The following is a 17,349-nucleotide window of genomic DNA, read 5'->3' as shown; positions in this document are numbered from 1 at the left end:
AACTTGCATTAGTCTTCTAGGGAAGCTGATCATATTTGCAGAAACAGACTTGATTAGACTGAACAGTTGGGCTCTGCAAAGGCAAAATTAGAAAGCTTTTCAGGCTTTCAGATTTCTCAACATTAAATGTCTGACCTTTATTTTTTGTTAACCCATAATATATAAAAATGTATCTGATATTTGACTCAGTTGGACATAACATTTGAGAGAAAATTGCTTTGAACAGTTCAAAGTAATAGAAACGTAATCAAGTTACAGAGATGTGCTTCTTATTGCAGCCAAAAGCCACCTTAGAAGTTCTTTATTTACAACAAACAAGCAACAGAATAAAGAAATATAGTCTATAGCCTACGGACAAATATAGTTTTTATTTTCCTCCTCCATGGTTGAAACTGTACCGTTTTATGAGCGATAGTGCACTTGGTGGTATGTTTGGCTCATTCGAGGACAGTCGCGCGAGACCACTTTTGTCCTAGTTCGCTTGCCGTAGTAGGAGGTAAGCCTTAACTTCGTGTATGTATTTAGTTTTGACTCTCTAGACGCATCTCAGCTTGGCGAACATGCCGCTTCGCTGAACAGTGTCTCCAGCGAAGCTCGCACGAATTACTCTGTTTATTAGTAAATGAATCACCCTGTCTTCAAACTATGTTGTCGGCACCTGCTAGCCAAAGGCTAACTTCCAGCTCAGGTCGAGTCAGTGAACGCATCCTCAAAATGAACAGCACTGTAAGTCGTTATATCCACTGTGACTTTCTCAAAAGGCTCAACTTGCTTCACTAAAAAACATGGGTCTACTGTCTGACATTACTGCAACTGCTCTGCTCATCGCCTTTGTTTGGACAACATGTGTTTACACCAGCCTTATCTCAAAACATGACACTAGACTGGTTAGATCAGAACATGTCACCCAAAGTAGGTCAACAGAACATGCCAAGCTTGGTAGTGCTGGTCTAACAAAGGTACAAAACAGTTTAGAGGAGAAGAAGGGGGTTAATATCAAAGAAACTGATGTTCCCAGTGATGATCGATGCGCCATCGCCCCAGAAAGTCGCTTTGACTGTGCCAGAGACAAGCTCCTCAGCCAGGCTGAGTGTGAAGAAAGGGGATGCTGCTATGCCCCTCTGCCCAACTCTGCTGGACCACCTTGGTGTTTCTACCCCAGTATCTACCCTGGTTATGAAATGGGTCCTCTCACTCCTACTGCACGGGGGCAGACCGCCTTCCTGACTCGTCCTGTCCCATCATATCTACCCAAAGACATCTCCACTCTGCGGCTTGAAGTCACACAAGAGACTGCAGGCTGCTTACACCTCACTGTGAGTAACTAATGCTCTGACTTTATCTCATAAACCATCAAAACAAAATGTATCAAATGCTGAGTATAGATCAACTTACTTTTTCATGCTTTGTGAATAAGACTGTTTAAGTTTCCTTATGGTGTCTCAAAATGTTTGGCTTAACTTTTTCTCCTGTATCATGAAGGAGATTAAGCAGCCTTTCTGTGTTTTTTGATAATCTAAGTTTTAAAATTGTTTGTGGGTAGATGTTAAGTTACCAAATGTTAAAGTGTATGCATTATATATCCTAAATGTTTGTGAGATGAATGATTAGTGTCTTCAATCAATGACCTTTAATTCAGCACACTGTTCCTAAAACTCACCAGATTTACCCAGTAACAACCAAAACATTTAGCATTTGAATTTCTCTCAATCAGTTTTATAAATATATTTCTGTTGATTTTTTTTCTTTGTGCACAAGTTATGAAGTTTTACTGGTTCAAAAACTGGTTATTTTCTCTTCTTCTTCTAAGCTCAAGGATCCATCGTCTCAGCGATATGAGGTAAAGCTCCCGGGGGATGTTCCTCAAAATAACACCACCACCCAGGATGTCCTCTATATCACAGAGTTTCAGTCTGACCCTTTTGGCTTCATAGTGCGAAGAAAATCCAACGGGAGAGTGATGTAAGTATTTGCGTTAGCTGATGTTTCATCTTGTCATCCGTTATAATCACTATGTTTATCTGAGCTCTGTGTCCTTTTGATCCAGTATGAACACCACAGTTGCTCCTCTGCTGTTTGCTGACCAGTACCTGCAGCTGTCTACCACGCTGGCCTCCTCCCTTGTGTCGGGCCTCGGGGAGCATTACACCAACCTCCTCTTGGACCTGAACTGGACTTCTCTGACCTTTTGGAACAGGGACATTGCACCTCATGTGAGTTCATGTGCAGTAGTTGCCCCAAATCTTATGGTTTTAATCCTTTCATTTTTTTCAGCCAAAAGATAATAAAATACACAATAATAAATTTAATTTGAGAAGAACCTCCTTTCTTTTGCTGGACTGCAGACAATGCAAAGACATACGAGCTTGAGTTGGGGGTTTTAAGTAATCATTGTAGTGGATTGAAGAGCCACAAGCCAAAAGGATGGATTTGGAATCAGGCTGTGCCTGAAGGGAAGAAGGATCAAGCATTTTTTGTTCACAGGTACGTTCCTGTTGTGTTGTCAAAGTGTTGTCTTTTCACACGTCTGTCCACAGGCTGATGCTAACCTCTATGGCTCCCACCCATTCTACATTGTACAGGAAGAGGACGGCTTGGCACATGGAGTTTTTCTTCTAAACAGCAACGCAATGGGTACAGAGCTTTCAAAGAAACACTAAACTAAATCCCACTGCTGTTTATTTCATCTTCATTCCCTAACATGATGAGTTTCTCATGTGTAAAAGAATACCTGGCTATGTTTTTGTTGTGTCTTTGGAGAGGTGTTGTTGCAGCCGACCCCTGCTCTCACCTGGATAGCAACGGGTGGCATCCTGGACCTGTATGTTTTCTTGGGTCCTGACTCTCAGAGTGTGGTACGACAGTACCTTCAGGTCATTGGTATGTGTTTCAAGAGTTACCATCCCTACACATCAGCAGGTGCTCAGAACAACAGTCAAATAACAGAAAGAGAAATGTGTATTTTTCCAGTTTAAACCTGTGTGTGGTTGTGTTTAATGTTTTTCTTTGTTTTCTGACCTAAGGCTATCCCATGATGCCTCCGTACTGGTCACTGGGCTTTCATTTGTGTCGCTGGGGCTACACGACGTCAAACACAACGCGGCATGTGGCGCAGAGAATGCATGATGCAAAATTCCCCATGGTACATAAAGTACTTAGAAAGATCTTAAGAAGAGTTTCCCTCTGTAAATTTGCATGTATGTGTCGAAGGATGGGTACCGAATTAGATACTTTTATAGGTACCGACCGAATTCCATCTGTAGCACTGATCCACGTAAAATCAAAAGGTACCACGTTTAGGTACCTAAACCCATCCTTGTGACTGTGGGGGAGTGGAAGAGTTGGTGTTTTTCCATGCTCTACATGAACACAGCATTGCAAGTAGGGATGGGTACCGAATTAGGTACTTTTATAGGTACCGACCGAATTCTGTCAAAAGTACCGGGTATCAATTCACGTAAAACCAAAAGGTACCATGTTTAGGTACCTAAATGCATCCTTGTGACTGTGAGGGAGTGGAAGAGTAGGTGATATTCCATGCTGGACATGAACACAGCATTGCAAGGTTATATATTGAAGAATAAATTTGTTAAATTGAAATTCTTTTATATTTCATTATTAAACAAATCGATAATTTTTACCACATAAAAGTACCGAAACTTGGTACCGTTAAGTACCGGTACCGATTGCCAGGTTCTGGGCATCGGTACCATATCGTTTCAAATGTGAAAGGTTCCCATCCCTAATTGCAAGGTTATATATGTAGAATACAATTGTCAAATTCAAAAAGCTTGACATTTTATTATCAAACAAATTAATATTTATTACCACATTAACACAAAAAAAGTACCAAAAATTGGTACAGTTGAGTATGGATGCAGATTGCCAGGTACTGGGCATCGGTACCGGTTTGTTTGAAATGTGAAGGATACCCATTCATATTTGTGTCACTTATGAATGGGTGAAAATTGTCCCCATGGTCACCAGTTGTCAGGGAGAGTAAGAGGCAGGCTTATCATTTGTTTCTCTCTGAAATTTACTCCACGTTAATTGAATTTCCCTGGGATTATTTTTCTTCACTTCTACTTCCAGGATGTGCAGTGGAATGATCTGGACTATGCAGCAAAGCGCAGGGTATTCACCTTTGACCCCTGGAGATTTGCAGACCTCCCTGAGATGGTGCAGGAGTTCCACAAGAAAGGCCTGAAGTACATCCTCATCCTGGTGCGACATCTAAAAGACCCCACAGCCTGATTATTCCAATCATTAATGAGAGAGTATTTGAACTTTTAGATCAAAACTGAATATTTATCACATGAAATGAGCTGTTGAGAGACGCAGCATGAAGCTCTTTAAATAATTAATCATTTCCAGTGTTTCTCCAGTAGATGGCAGTAAAACTGTTTAATCTTGTTTCTGTTACTTGTTCCTCTGGTCCCTGCTAAAGGACCCAGGTATCAGCAGCACAAGCCGTCCAGGTACTTACCCCCCCTTTGATGATGGGCTGAAACGAGACGTCTTCATTAAAAACGCTACAGGACACATCCTGATAGGGCAGGTCAGCCTCTTCTGTGTATGGGTTCATGCTTTTCTGTCCCTTTTGTACTGCGAGTGTGCTGAACGTGCATCTTCTTACTGATGTGTAGGTTTGGCCAGGCCCAACAGCCTTCCCTGACTTCACCAACCCTGAGAGCAGACTGTGGTGGGAGGACTGCATCAGGGATTTTCACTCTAAAGTCCCTGTGGATGGTCTGTGGATTGTAAGCACACAGATGAGTGGTTATTTAGATAGGACCAGTAAGAGATCTGGTGTGGCTGGTTTTAAAGACTGAAACATGCACATGACTTGTAGTTGTGTGCTTAGTTTGTTCTTGACTCAGTATCAATTATGAAATGACAAATCCTTTGTTTTCCTTCTGCAACGCTCCATCCAGGATATGAACGAACCCTCCAGTTTTGTGCAGGGCTCAGAGGAAGGCTGTCCTGACAGTGAGCTTGAGAACCCGCCCTACACACCCAGTAAGTCATCACTGCACTTTACTATCAGTCAAAGGCAAACAGTCATAATTTTTTTACACATAAGCTGTCAAAGTGCACACTCAACATTTACCTATATAAAACCAGTGGCGATTGCTCTAAAACTGCAAGAGAAGCTCAGCTTCCCCTAAAATGTCCCCAAAAAAGTGGTGATATGTTCTGCTGTGTGTACATTTCATTGACAAAATATGCGCTAGAATTCCTTCATCTTTTGTTCAGAATCAGCTACCTATCACAGGTAACTGGCTCCACCTTCTTTTCATTCATCCCTGCGCACTGAGCGTCTTCTGACTTCAGCGGGGAAGCGTAGAGTGGGTTGTTCCACTGTGGAAACTGGATGGTCATTGGATAAACGCTGGGCTTTGTCCCGCCCATTGGATGCTCAGCGTCTCTGGGGGTCTATGAAGCAGTGGACTGGCCTGGAAGCTGGGCTTCTGCATGATGATTGGATGATCTGTCTGAGGCCGAATCCCTTTTTGATTGACAGTGAAATGAGCCAGTCAGCGATCTTGATGTAAAACCCTCCACTGGAGCATCTTCTGAGTTTTACAGTCAGTTGTTTTGGACTGATCTGGATGATTTATCGATCCCCAGCGAGTTTACCTTTCTTAAAAACGTCGAGGGCTGTGTTTAAAGATTCTCACTCTTTTCGCCAATAAGCAGCTACGGCTACAGCTGTGGAGCTTATCCCCCTGTCACACACACTTACAGCCTGTCGTAGTCTCATGTAGCAGCTCCAGCTGCTAGCAAGCTGGCACGGAGGGTAGAAATTATGTTTAAATAAATTAACAAATTTATGATGTAGGCCGGAAAAAAATTAGCTTCCCCTCCTTGACTGACCAGCAGCCGCCACGGATAAAAAATAGAGGTTCTGTTAGAAGTAAAAGTAAAAAATGCCCTGCTGGAGGACATTTGTACCTGTAGTTTCTTTTCAAAACTAACTGAACATGATCTCAGAAATCAGACACTGATTCCAACTCTGAGAAGAGTACACTGAATATAAAAACAATCACTTTTCTTCATCTCCGTCACTGCAACGTCTACTTGGTCAAACCAAACCAAACCAAACAGAAAATTCCTTCCTCTTGTGTTTTCTTATTCTTATTTGTATGTTATTTTTTTCTCGCAAATCAAATTAATCTACAGTTTTTTATGTTTTAAAGCTAAAGTAAAATCTATGGTTTCAAGAAATGTGAAGTCAAGTAACATCCTGAGGATCAAAAGCTTCATCAAGTATTGTAACAAACTCAGTGTTTACCACCAGTGTTGTGCAAACTACGTAAAAAAAGCAATTAGTTATAGTTACTCGTTACTTTCTCCAAAAAGTAATTGAATTAGTTACTGAATTACTCCTTCATAAATAGAATTAGTTAGAAGGGGAAGTAATTCTTTGTTACTTTTTTTGAAAAACCTTCAGTTTTGCAAAAGAAGTCAGTTTTGAGCAGGTTTTGCTCTGGGACACAATGCTCACATGTGTGTTCTTGGCTTTTACATCTATGACGTTGAAGTAGTGTCTGAACCTCCATCCTGAAAACACCAGTTTTAACCCTGCAGACCGCTCCAGACTCATGCATATTAATTTTGCAGCTCCTGGTCAGATAGACCTGCCAACTCTCCTGATTTAGGAAGGATTCTACCACTTTTTGACCCTGTCGCCCACTCTACTCCCAACTTGTATTTTCTCCCGATTAACCCCTGATTTTAAAGTCTGGTTCTGTCATCGCTATTTTTTTTTCCCAAGTCAAAACAAGTGGGCTACTTGTGCCTTACATTCAGACCTCAAAAAGCATCCACCCCTCTTTTCTGACTGCAGGTTACACAGACGCACACAGGTAGCTGTGATATTTGTTGCTGAAAAGTTGACTTTAGCATCAGCTCTTTGTTACAAGCCAACATGATTGTTCTCATCATTACTTATGAGTCTGCACACTTTTCCTGCATTTTATTTGCAGCTCCTCTCCTGTGACTTGCTGAGCTAGCCAGGTCGGATACATAGTAATGTGCCACATTTCACTGTTGGTAACAGCGTTATAACCCAAGGGTGGCCAACCTGTGGCTCGTGAGCCGCATGTGGCTCTTTGCCTTTTGGTGTGTGGCTCTTCGATCCATTCATAAAAATATAGATATAGTTATGAGTAGTGGTGTGCAGATCTATATATTTATATATATATATATATATATATATATATATATATATATATATATATATATATAGAGATGCCAACGTTGGGATCAGTTGGGATTGATACTTAAGTTTCAGTTTCTCTTCTCTAGTACGAATTTAAACACACAAACACAGTAAATCTCACTTTGATAATTGGAAATGTATTGATTTTCTTTTTATATCATTTCATTTATGTGTGAGTGGAAGTGTGTTTGTAAGCCCACATGTGACGTGGCTCTCTGTAGTACCGCGGCCATTTTTGTGGCTCTTGATCTCTGACTGGTTGGCCACCCCTGTTATAATGTTTGAAATAGTAGTTAATTAAATTACCCTTTACTGAAAAAAAGGTAAGGCCATTGTTTTTAACCCTCTTATTCCCAACACTGCTTTCCATATTTGAATTTACAGTTATTAATGCTTTACTAGTAGCTTATGTATAAGATACAATTTAAATTTGTTGATGTATGAGACATCTCATGTTGCATTAAGTTGTAGCCTGTGTGTCTCTGGTTGTTGTGCTCCCAGGGGTGGTAGGAGGCCAGTTGAACTCAAAAACTCTTTGCATGACGGCTCAGCAGAAGGTGTCCACACATTACAACCTGCACAACATGTACGGACTCACAGAAGCTTATGCAACACACAAGTAAGATTCGTTTGACTTTTCCACAGCGACCTTCTAATCATTTTTTGTTTGCATTAGGATTAATGGTGCTTAGAGCGGCTTAAGATTAAGTTTTTCTCTTGTTATTACTTTCTGTGTAAACAACTTTCATCTGCTGGATTCTGGTGTTTTCAGTGCTCTTGTAAAGGTACGAGGGAAAAGACCCTTTGTCCTGTCCCGCTCCTCCTTCCCTGGCATCGGGCGCTTCTCCGGTGTTTGGACAGGAGATGTGAGCAGTGACTGGGAGCAGCTTCGATACTCCATCCCTGGTGAGCAGATGTGCTTTCTCAATCATAATACACCTTGTTTCTGTTTCCTCCAAATTGACAGCAGATAGTTTAACGTGATTATTCACGTACAAATATGTGGCCTGTGCATTGGTCTAATTTGTTTCTGACTGATCTGTATGTGTTGAATAAAAAGGTCAAATCTTTCTTAACTCTTACCAACTCATCTGACAGTTGTTTGCTGACCTTTTGCACACGTTTCCCTCCAGCTGTGCTGCAGTTCGGCCTGTTCGGGGTGCCTCTTGTGGGGGCGGACATCTGTGGCTTTGAAGGCAACACCACTGAGGAGCTGTGTGTACGATGGATGCAGCTCGGGGCCTTCTACCCATTTATGAGGAACCACAACGACAGACCTAACGCTGTGAGACAGAGACACTGTTTATTTGTTTTGCAGGGGTCTGCCTTGGATGGTATTTCAGCAGTTTCTGAGGCGGCCCATCTGTTTCATGCATTATGAAGAGGGGTAACTCTATATCTCCTCTTTGTGTGTTTGTTTCTATGCTTCTCTATCCCTCAGCCTCAGGAGCCGTATGTGTTTAGGCAGAAGGCCCAGGCGGCTATGCGGAGTGTATTGAACCTCCGTTACTCCCTCCTGCCATTCCTCTACACACTCTTCCATCATGCGCACTCCTCTGCTGACACTGTGGCCAGGCCTCTCTTCATGGAGTATGTGTCTTCTTTAATCTCTGCCCCTTTTTTGCCCTTCCAAAGAGAAATGTTTACAACCATGTACTCCACTATCAATAGTGTTTTTTCTGCTCTTTGTTTATCCACCCATCACAGGTTTCCAACTGATCCAAACAGCCAGACTATAGACCGGCAATTCCTGTGGGGGAGTTCACTTCTTGTTAGCCCAGTTTTAGAACAAGGGGCAGTAGAGCTCGCTGCTTACTTGCCCCCTGGCACTTGGTACAGCCTACACGATGTGAGTCACCCTACCCTATTCAGTTTTCTGTTCCCCACAGGTAACCTTATGCTCTCAGTTTTTGTTTCCTTGCTACTAAAATCCAGCATGTTTGTAGCTTTGAGCAATAGTATATGACTGTAGTGTTTGATCTGTTTCTTCCTCTCTAGGGTCAGCCTTTCTACAGTAAGGGTCAGTACCTGCTTCTACAGGCCCCTCTGGACACTATCAACGTCCATGTGAGGGAGGGACACATTATCCCTCAGCAGGTCTGTGTCTCCTCTCACGAAACTTGATACCATCATTTTCTGTGTCGTGTTTGGTTCAGAGATGAGACTACATCTTCTGGAGACATTTTTGATAGAGAGTCTGAGGATTGAAAAACAGACAGTACATATTGTAGCAGATGAAAAAAGAGCTTAGTGTCTCCTACTAACAATGTCATTCTCTTAGTTGATGAATCGTTCTTGGAGGTGCAATAGAATAAACAGCTAGGCTTAGCTCAAAGCCTGGCTTATTTTGGTAAGCCTCGCTAACTTAAAGGGCAACTCCGTTTTTTTGACACCTGGACCTTATTTATAGGTGTTTGCATGCTCATATACTCACTCAGACAAACATCGTGCAGCTCTGAGTCCTTCAGAAGTTATTTAGATCCAACCAATTTTTGCCACACTTAGCGGGGGCCACGGCAAGGGAGCTTCAGCGCGGAACATAATCTCTGCAAAATCGCTCATTTCGGCTATATTTTTTCATCCATCGCCAGTGTTATCATAAGGTCAGCTCGTCTACCCTCTTCAGACTATGACTTCGATTTTGACGGTTGTCCTTACCGGTTTGAGCCTGAGTACACGGACGAGGAGCTCCATGAAAGAAGGATGCAGAGGGAGAGAGACGAAGAGCTGGCTCGAGAACAACAAACAGGAGCACGTCCACGACTCAATGCGAACTGGTGGTGCGCTTGTGGAGCGTGTTTGTGATAACAATGGATAGCGATGGATGAAAAAATAGAGCCGAAATGAGCGATTTTGCAGAGTCATGTCCCGCGCTGAAGCTCCCTTGCTGTGGCCCCCGCTAAGTGCGGCTAAAATCGGTTGGATCTAAATAACTTCTGAAGGACTCTGAGCTGCACGATGTTTGTCTGAGTGAGTGTATGAGCATGCACACACCTATAAATAAGGTCCAGGTGTCAAAAAACCGGAGTTGCCCTTTAAGTGAGAGTTGGGTTCCACAAACGAGGCTTAGGGCCAGCGTGGCTTGGTAACCATGGTAAATTAGCCGGCGCGACAAGCCTGGTCCCAGCCAGGCTTACGGTCAGGCTTACCTGAGCTGTGTCTCAGAGAAGGTCTGAGTGGCTTCTGAAAAACGCATTGTGAACTGCATGTGTCACATTAAATTAATCTAGAACTGTCTTGTTCGGAAACATAAATTGAGACTTTTTGGTAACTTTTCTGGCACCTCCTGCTTCAAACCCAAAAAGTCAGAAGGATTGTGAGGCCCTGCTTTCACGGTCTGTATCCAAACTGAAAATCAAGATCAAGTGAGCTTTTGTCCTTCAGCTCCACAGGAGGTTTCTGTCCTCCTTGAGCTCGCCTTAGGACACCTGCATTATCCTTTGACAAGTGTACCTCCCCAGTCATACTAGACTGGAATAACTGAATCAAAACATGTCAGATACTAGACTGTCTGTTCTAAATGCAGGAGAGTCTGTAGGTGAGTGGTTACAGTGCAGGTTGCAGGCTTGCAGTAATCTGTGTTTTACTTTCGGCGTGGGTTGGATCCCACCAGTGGTAACTATTTGAAAGTATCTGATTTTCTGTCTTCTGTCACCCTCAAAGTACAGTCAACATATAACAGAATAAAGGCACAAATTGTCTTATGATATAAAGCAGGGGTCCCCAAACTTTTTCCCGTCAGGGCCAAACAACTTTTCCCTTCTCTGATGACGGGCCAGGGTCAGTTTGTAAAAAAAGGTGTGACGACCGCAGAGGTGTCCAAACGTCAATATTTATTGTTTCCCAGAAAGCCACACATAACCAAGTATTAATAACCCTTTCTGTGATCTTGACAGGAAAATAAAATAAAATAAAAAATAACACTATTAATGAAATATACAACTCTATTTGTGAAATAAATAATAACTAAATAACCCTTTTCAGGTTTTTCACAGAAAAAGACCATGAAATATTAACTTTCTTGTAGACACTACTGTTTGCAGCTCTCATTAACTTCACCGTGAAAACCAGAAAGTAAGCAGGCTAAGAAACCAGACTATGTGATACAACACCTACCAGCACAAAACATTTCACTAACAGTATGGTAGTAAAACAGGATTTGTTTTTTTAAAGGGGGGTTTCAGATAGGGCACAAACTGCAGAAGGGTGGAATAGAAAGTTACGTTCTTTGCATGTATAAGTCTCGATCACGTGGCCAGACTGAAAAAAATAATCATAAAGCGCCTCTGGTATTGTTCAGGGGGCCAGGCAAAATGTGGAGGCGGGCCGTATCCGGCCCACGGGCCACAGTTTGGGGACCACTGATATAAAGGGTGACAACAGCCACAATTTTCAATATAAATACCTTCCTTCTACCATCTGATCATGATGATAATGTAAAGGTGATTCCACATGGTGACATAACTTTGTGTCTTCCCCCTTATTTAAATAGAATAGAATAGAATAGAATAGAATAGAATAGAACTTTATTGTCATTTTAAAAAGTACAACAAAATTGAAGGCACAGCAGCAATAAAGAAAACAAAAGTAAGAAAATGCAAAAAGGTCCATAAGAAAATAGATGATGTCACATGTCTGTGAATAGCATGATGCTACTCCGCCCTCTGGTATTCCCTCTGTTGCTGGGTTAGCTTGGCTAGCTCATCCATCTTATTGGAGATAGATCTTGCATTCTACCCCGGACGCGTGGTTTGCCGCAGCTTGGATCAGCCTGGCTTGAATAAGCGTCTCTGGAAATCAGCTGAGCCTCGTTAGTGAAATGAGTTGCAGCTAAGACTTAAGTGGCTGCTAATCAAGCCACGCTTACCAGCGATAGCCCGGCCTTTGTTAGCCAGCTTAGTGGAATACCCCCCTTGTTAGCAGAAAGCCAACTCGTGTCACTCTTAGTCCTTGAAGAGTGCCTGAAAACAAGTGAAAGTCGAGCCAATGTTCACCCTCACTGTTTCACTTTGCTTGTTTTTCTTCCTCTGTGCTACATCCGCTATCGTAGCTGCTCTGATAGCCTCTTTCACTCCCTATCATCAACACACAAAGTCACTTACTCTCTTTGTGATTGGCTGAGGTAGCTGCGTCTACTCTCCATCCAGAAATATCCCGAAACAATCAAAACATCAATGTACAGGAGGGGGTTGAGGCAGACATAGACACTGACACACATGTATATTGGCCCAAAAGTGATGATCAGCAGGATTATTCCTGTAACAGTTGACATTCTGTATTTTAGGAGAATCCTGCAGACTCTACCTTTAATGACACTTTAAAGTTTAAATAAGCTGAAACACTTGGAAGAGAATGTTTTAGATTGTATCATTGTGTTTCTTTTAATCTTCCTTTTTCCTTGAAGGAGCCTGCTTTGACAACTACAGCCTCACGCACGAACCCCTTCTTCCTGACTGTGGCTCTGTCAGCAGGCGGCTGGGCCCGGGGCGACTTGTTCTGGGATGATGGAGAAAGCCTTGACACCTTCGAAACGGGACATTACTGTTACATTATCTTCATTGCTGGACAGGTAGAGAAGAGTCCAGTGACACTTGATTAAAAAACCTGATTATGCAATGCTTTACATTCCCCTGCAATCTGTTTTTCATACTCTTTATGTAAAACTGCAAAAAAATGTATACGCGCTCCTCAAACGTCACTGTCTTGTTCAGTCTCAGGTGGTGAGTGATCCTATCAGGCTGACTGGGGCCCTGGACAGTCTGATACTTGGAGGGCTGAGGGTGTTTGGGGTACCCTCACCACCTCTGTATGTGTTAGCCAATGGGGACAAAGTCAGTGATTTCACCTACCGCCCTGACACCAAGGTGAGTTTGGCTTGACTTAAGACTCAAAATTTTATGTCAATTTTTACTAACAATGAACCACAAGGAGCGCAAAGGAAGCTCTATTTACAGTTTCAAGTCTCTTTGATATTAGATTTTTCATACTTCGTTTTGCTTTTTGAGACAAGAAAACATTTGTTTTTGAGATGGAGCCTATGTATTTATTCTCTCTGTTCCACATCATAAATGTTAACTATCTTTGTCTCACTTATAAAATACTGAGTAATCCACTCTGTTACTGTCTTTCTCATCCCTCATCCAGGCTCTTACAGTGAGCCGCCTGGCCTTGCCCATGACAAAAGGGTTCACAATCCAGTGGGCGCTGTAACACACTAAACTTCATTACCCAGAAGCAACTGCTGAAGAAGACACCTGCAATTTCCTGCACTGGCAGCAGCCATCTGTACTTGCTGTGCCTTTTGGCAGGTCACTCTGTGGAAGGAGTGGCTTGTTAAGATATTGTATGATGCCAAACAGACGGAGCAATCATCGTGTTCTGTCTTGTTTTTTTGCTGCTGTAACTGCTACTGAATCAAAGCAAAGTTATTCTTTGTCAATATGCACAACTTTTAAACCTTTTCTAGCTTTTTGTATTAAATTATTTTTTTTTATCAAAAGAAATTGTCTGCTACCAAGCTTTTCTTTTACCACACCTGGTCCCCTAAGTCTGCTTTTCAAAAATATCAAACTAAGGTACAGCAGCTTTTGTTTTCTTGGCTTGATGTTTGTGAATAATTCTGTTTGATCATTTCTAGTTTTCACTCACTCTTAAACAATGACTAATTTAACATGTGTTCATGTTTTTTGTATACATTGTTTAATATTGTGGGTTGTTTTTTTATGAATTCATTTTTTTCTGTTTTTGTGTGCACTGTTAATAGTAAGTTTATGTATTTTAGATTTTTTTAAAATTTACTAGTTATGGGAATTGTCATCAATATTAGTACATAAAATGGAAAAAATGAAACTATTGCAACAGCAGGGCTGTGACTGGAAGGTTAAAAGTCCTGAATACCTGCAATAAATCTCACATATTCATTTTTTCCTCAGATTTAAGATCATTGTTGTCGCCTAAATATTTGTATCTATATTTACAGCAATTTTCTGACAGTGAGAAAAGTTAACACTTTGAATGTTTACCTAGTTTGTAAACAAGGATGCTACCACTGTTGTGGTTTTTATATTTACATTTTATTTTATTTCTATTTGGACATGCTGTCCTCAAATTAAAATTATACTCGTGAGTGAAACTCTAAAAAACTGTAAATATAACGAATTTAAATGATGGCTGATAAAAAATATCCTCAATTACTGGCCAGGTATGAAAAAGAGACCACATCATTGGCCTAAATAAAAACACCAGGCTTTAATGAGGGAGGAGGGTGAATCCTCTCGTCGTCGTGACGAGATGCTCTGACTCCAGCTCTGGTCCTGATGACGGAGAACCAACTGGATTCAAGCTTTTGCTTGTGACCTTAAAAACGTCACTGGTGATGAAAAGGAGTCGGATGACATTTATGGAAGCCTCGATTGGAAAATGACTTCAGTTTATTATACTGCATAGTAAGATAAAGCCCCTGTGTCCCTTAGAAAATAAAATTATGTGTTTTTATGACTAAAAAGCCCGTTACATCCCGGAAGCGGTGAAATTTTAAGGGATTGGTAGGACGTAAAGCTAGACACACACGACAAAGAAGTCAAAGGAAGTACTCTTACAAATTAAAAGCCCTGGCACAAAACGCTTTAAAACTACAGCTTTACTTTGAAAGTCCCGACCGGACGTCTACTTCTGTACCGTTGAAAGCAGCAGTCAAATGTGTAGTGTCACTGTCGAAGAATAACAGGAATACAAACAACACTTCAGCTCCTGATAGCTGGGCTTAATCCGGGAGTGAGGAGGTGAAACAACACCGGTGCCCGCCGCACGGTCCCCGCCCGCCGGTGACATGGATGTCGGACATGGGCTGCTGTAGACTTCTGCTGCGGGACTGAAGGTGAGCCGCCTGGCCCCCTTTTCCTCTTCATGCTGCTTGCTATTCATTCATTTTCTCACGCTGGAACAGGTGTATGCCAAAACCCGAGAAGAAGGGCGCATTTAAAGCCTATTTGCATTTACAGCTGTGTTAATTGTAGCTTTAGCTGTTGTCGAACAAACTTTAAAGTTAATCGCAAACGTGGACGCCGCGAACCAGCAAATGATTTCGCCCATGTTCTTGTCAGCCAAACTAAAATATTAATGTTCAAGGTGGAACAAACAGAATCCCCGCTCAGGCTCACAGTCACACAGAATATTAGCACAGGGCCTGGCTGTGTGTGTGAGAGTGTAAATTATGCTGTGGTGGCAAAAGCCTGTCCCATCCTCCCTTCTTCTCCCCTCCTGACAGGCGGATGCTGTCTGCCAGACTTTAGTGTAATGATAGCTGATGGAGCCCCCGACATTATGGCACGCCTCTGCTGCACTGTTACTACACGGAGGCATTTCCAGGACACCAAGAGACCACCTGGAATAAAACAGCTCTTTTATTTTAATTAAAGGGAGTTCAGAGCTCATACAAACCCAACAGCCCACATTCACAGTCCACTCTGACTGAGCCGCAGAGTTTATGTATGTTTCAGATGTCACACATCACCAGAGTTACTGTACAGTGATTCCATAATCTGTTTAATGTCAGTGTTTGAGCATCTAGTTATAAGATAATGCTCCATCATGAATCGAAAAGTCAAGGATTAAGAAACCAAGAGTCTAATTGCATTGGAAAAGTGGAATTTTAAAGTATATACTACAAACATAGTCATAAAATTTAGTGATATAAGAAAGATATCTCAAATTTTTAAAGAAGTTTTGCAAGATTCTAACCTAGCAAAATGTTTAACACTTGAAGAATTAAATTTAGTGTTACTTTTCATGCACAATTTGTATTTTGGTGTTTGTCTTACATAACTTTAAACATTTACAGCCATGGTTGAAATGCTGTGTTTGTGTGAAATTGCAGATTAAATAACATGAAGGTCATCTACCATTGTATAAAACTTATTGGTTAGTTGCTGTTGACATATTCTGAAAGCAAGGTATCTAAGATAAGCCAGCGTCAGGCGACAAAAAATGATCCCGACACGCAGTGTTTGCTTTTTGAGGAAAGAGGAATTTAAAGCACCAAATATTGGAACAGTTAAAAATAGATATGCACCGTGCCGATTTCCTTAATTTGGGGGATTGGTGAAGTTGAAACATAAAGATTTTATTGTTACACAGGTATTGTTCAATGATTTTCAATAGAATAAGATTGGAACATTGAAGGTCTATGCTGTCCGTTATGAAAAAAAAATAAATAAATAAAAATCAGTATCGGCCCAAATTGGTATCGGCAGGTCAGGCTTTCCTAAAGATCCGTGATCGATGATTGCCAGAAAGTGCGATTGGTGCACCACTAGTTAAATTTTTTTACTATGAACAAAATAAAAGAAACACCCTTTATTTTTCTTGTTTAAAGTGATACTCCGGGATGGAACAAGTTAGGTCCTATCACAAGGTTTAGGGCAGAAATGACCCCTACAGCAGTGTTTTTGTGCAGCAGAAGCCCAGGGCGCTCCCACCAAAGACCCCCTCCCTGCTCCTCTGCTGGTTTCCTCTGCACTCAGACGGGGCCATATTTTACTTGACCAAAAACACAAATAAAAGGACTCCCACCGAAAAATCTGATATCAGTCTGCATTCATGCTTTATTTAGAGAATTTTCAGCGCGTTACTTTCACACAAAAACACCGCTAAATAAGACTCTAGTTCTCATCGTGTCGTAAAACGGCGCTACCTCCGCTTGCAGAGCCACAGCTGGCTACGAGACGCTCGCCGCTTAGTGTATCAGTCCGCGCGTGGCGTGCCAGATATAAACAAACGCAGGTAGTCTGCCAGGACGAGGAGACACAAGTATGCTTGAAAGTTAGAAGAATCAAAAACAGATACTTGTTGCACAATGTGTGTGTCAGTTCCATGAGAAATTAATGAAACTTTCTGAGACTGCTTTTATTTGGCATATTTAATCATGCAGCTTCAGATTTTTCACCTAAAAATATATTTTTTTAAATCCATAAACTTATATCTCCATGTGTATTAAATATCTGCACAAAGCCTAATGTCACCAGTTTTAGCAGAGTCCACATGCACCTTGTTTTTCAGGCTTCTTTGTACCTTGTCCCCCTTCCCCTGCTCCAGGTCATCCCAGTATAAAGAGGTGTTTTGAGGTG

The 17,349-nt window shown here is 41.7% G+C and overlaps 2 protein-coding genes across 3 annotated transcripts in view; both read left to right on the top strand.

Moving 5' to 3' along the window:
* Positions 1–495: 495 nt before the first annotated feature.
* On the top strand, positions 496–14,168 carry gaa (alpha glucosidase). The gene is made up of 19 exons (XM_074697488.1): positions 496–1,316; positions 1,811–1,962; positions 2,048–2,213; positions 2,538–2,634; positions 2,761–2,880; positions 3,024–3,142; positions 4,093–4,224; positions 4,448–4,558; positions 4,647–4,760; positions 4,935–5,019; positions 7,727–7,844; positions 7,998–8,131; positions 8,359–8,510; positions 8,667–8,815; positions 8,933–9,074; positions 9,224–9,322; positions 12,630–12,794; positions 12,937–13,089; positions 13,370–14,168. Exons 1-19 carry the CDS (start codon positions 786–788, stop codon positions 13,433–13,435), a joined length of 2,805 nt encoding a protein of 934 aa, XP_074553589.1. The 5' UTR covers positions 496–785; the 3' UTR covers positions 13,436–14,168.
* A 741-nt stretch (positions 14,169–14,909) lies between these two features.
* tbc1d16 (TBC1 domain family, member 16) overlaps positions 14,910–17,349 on the top strand; it is a 43,498-nt gene continuing 41,058 nt past the window's right edge. For both annotated transcript variants that reach the window (XM_074697119.1, XM_074697118.1), the window contains exon 1: positions 14,910–15,101. The gene's annotated coding sequence lies outside the window, so the exon portion shown is untranslated. The remainder of the gene's footprint in view (positions 15,102–17,349) is intronic.

Source organism: Halichoeres trimaculatus, unplaced genomic scaffold (genome assembly GCF_033239565.1).
Source record: "Halichoeres trimaculatus isolate MK-OKI-2021-1 unplaced genomic scaffold, fHalTri1.1 fHalTri1_scaffold_20, whole genome shotgun sequence".
Taxonomy (NCBI): Eukaryota; Metazoa; Chordata; class Actinopteri; order Labriformes; family Labridae; genus Halichoeres; species Halichoeres trimaculatus.
The sequence above is the reverse complement of the archived record's forward strand: the minus strand, read 5'-3'. Positions and strand labels throughout refer to the sequence as shown.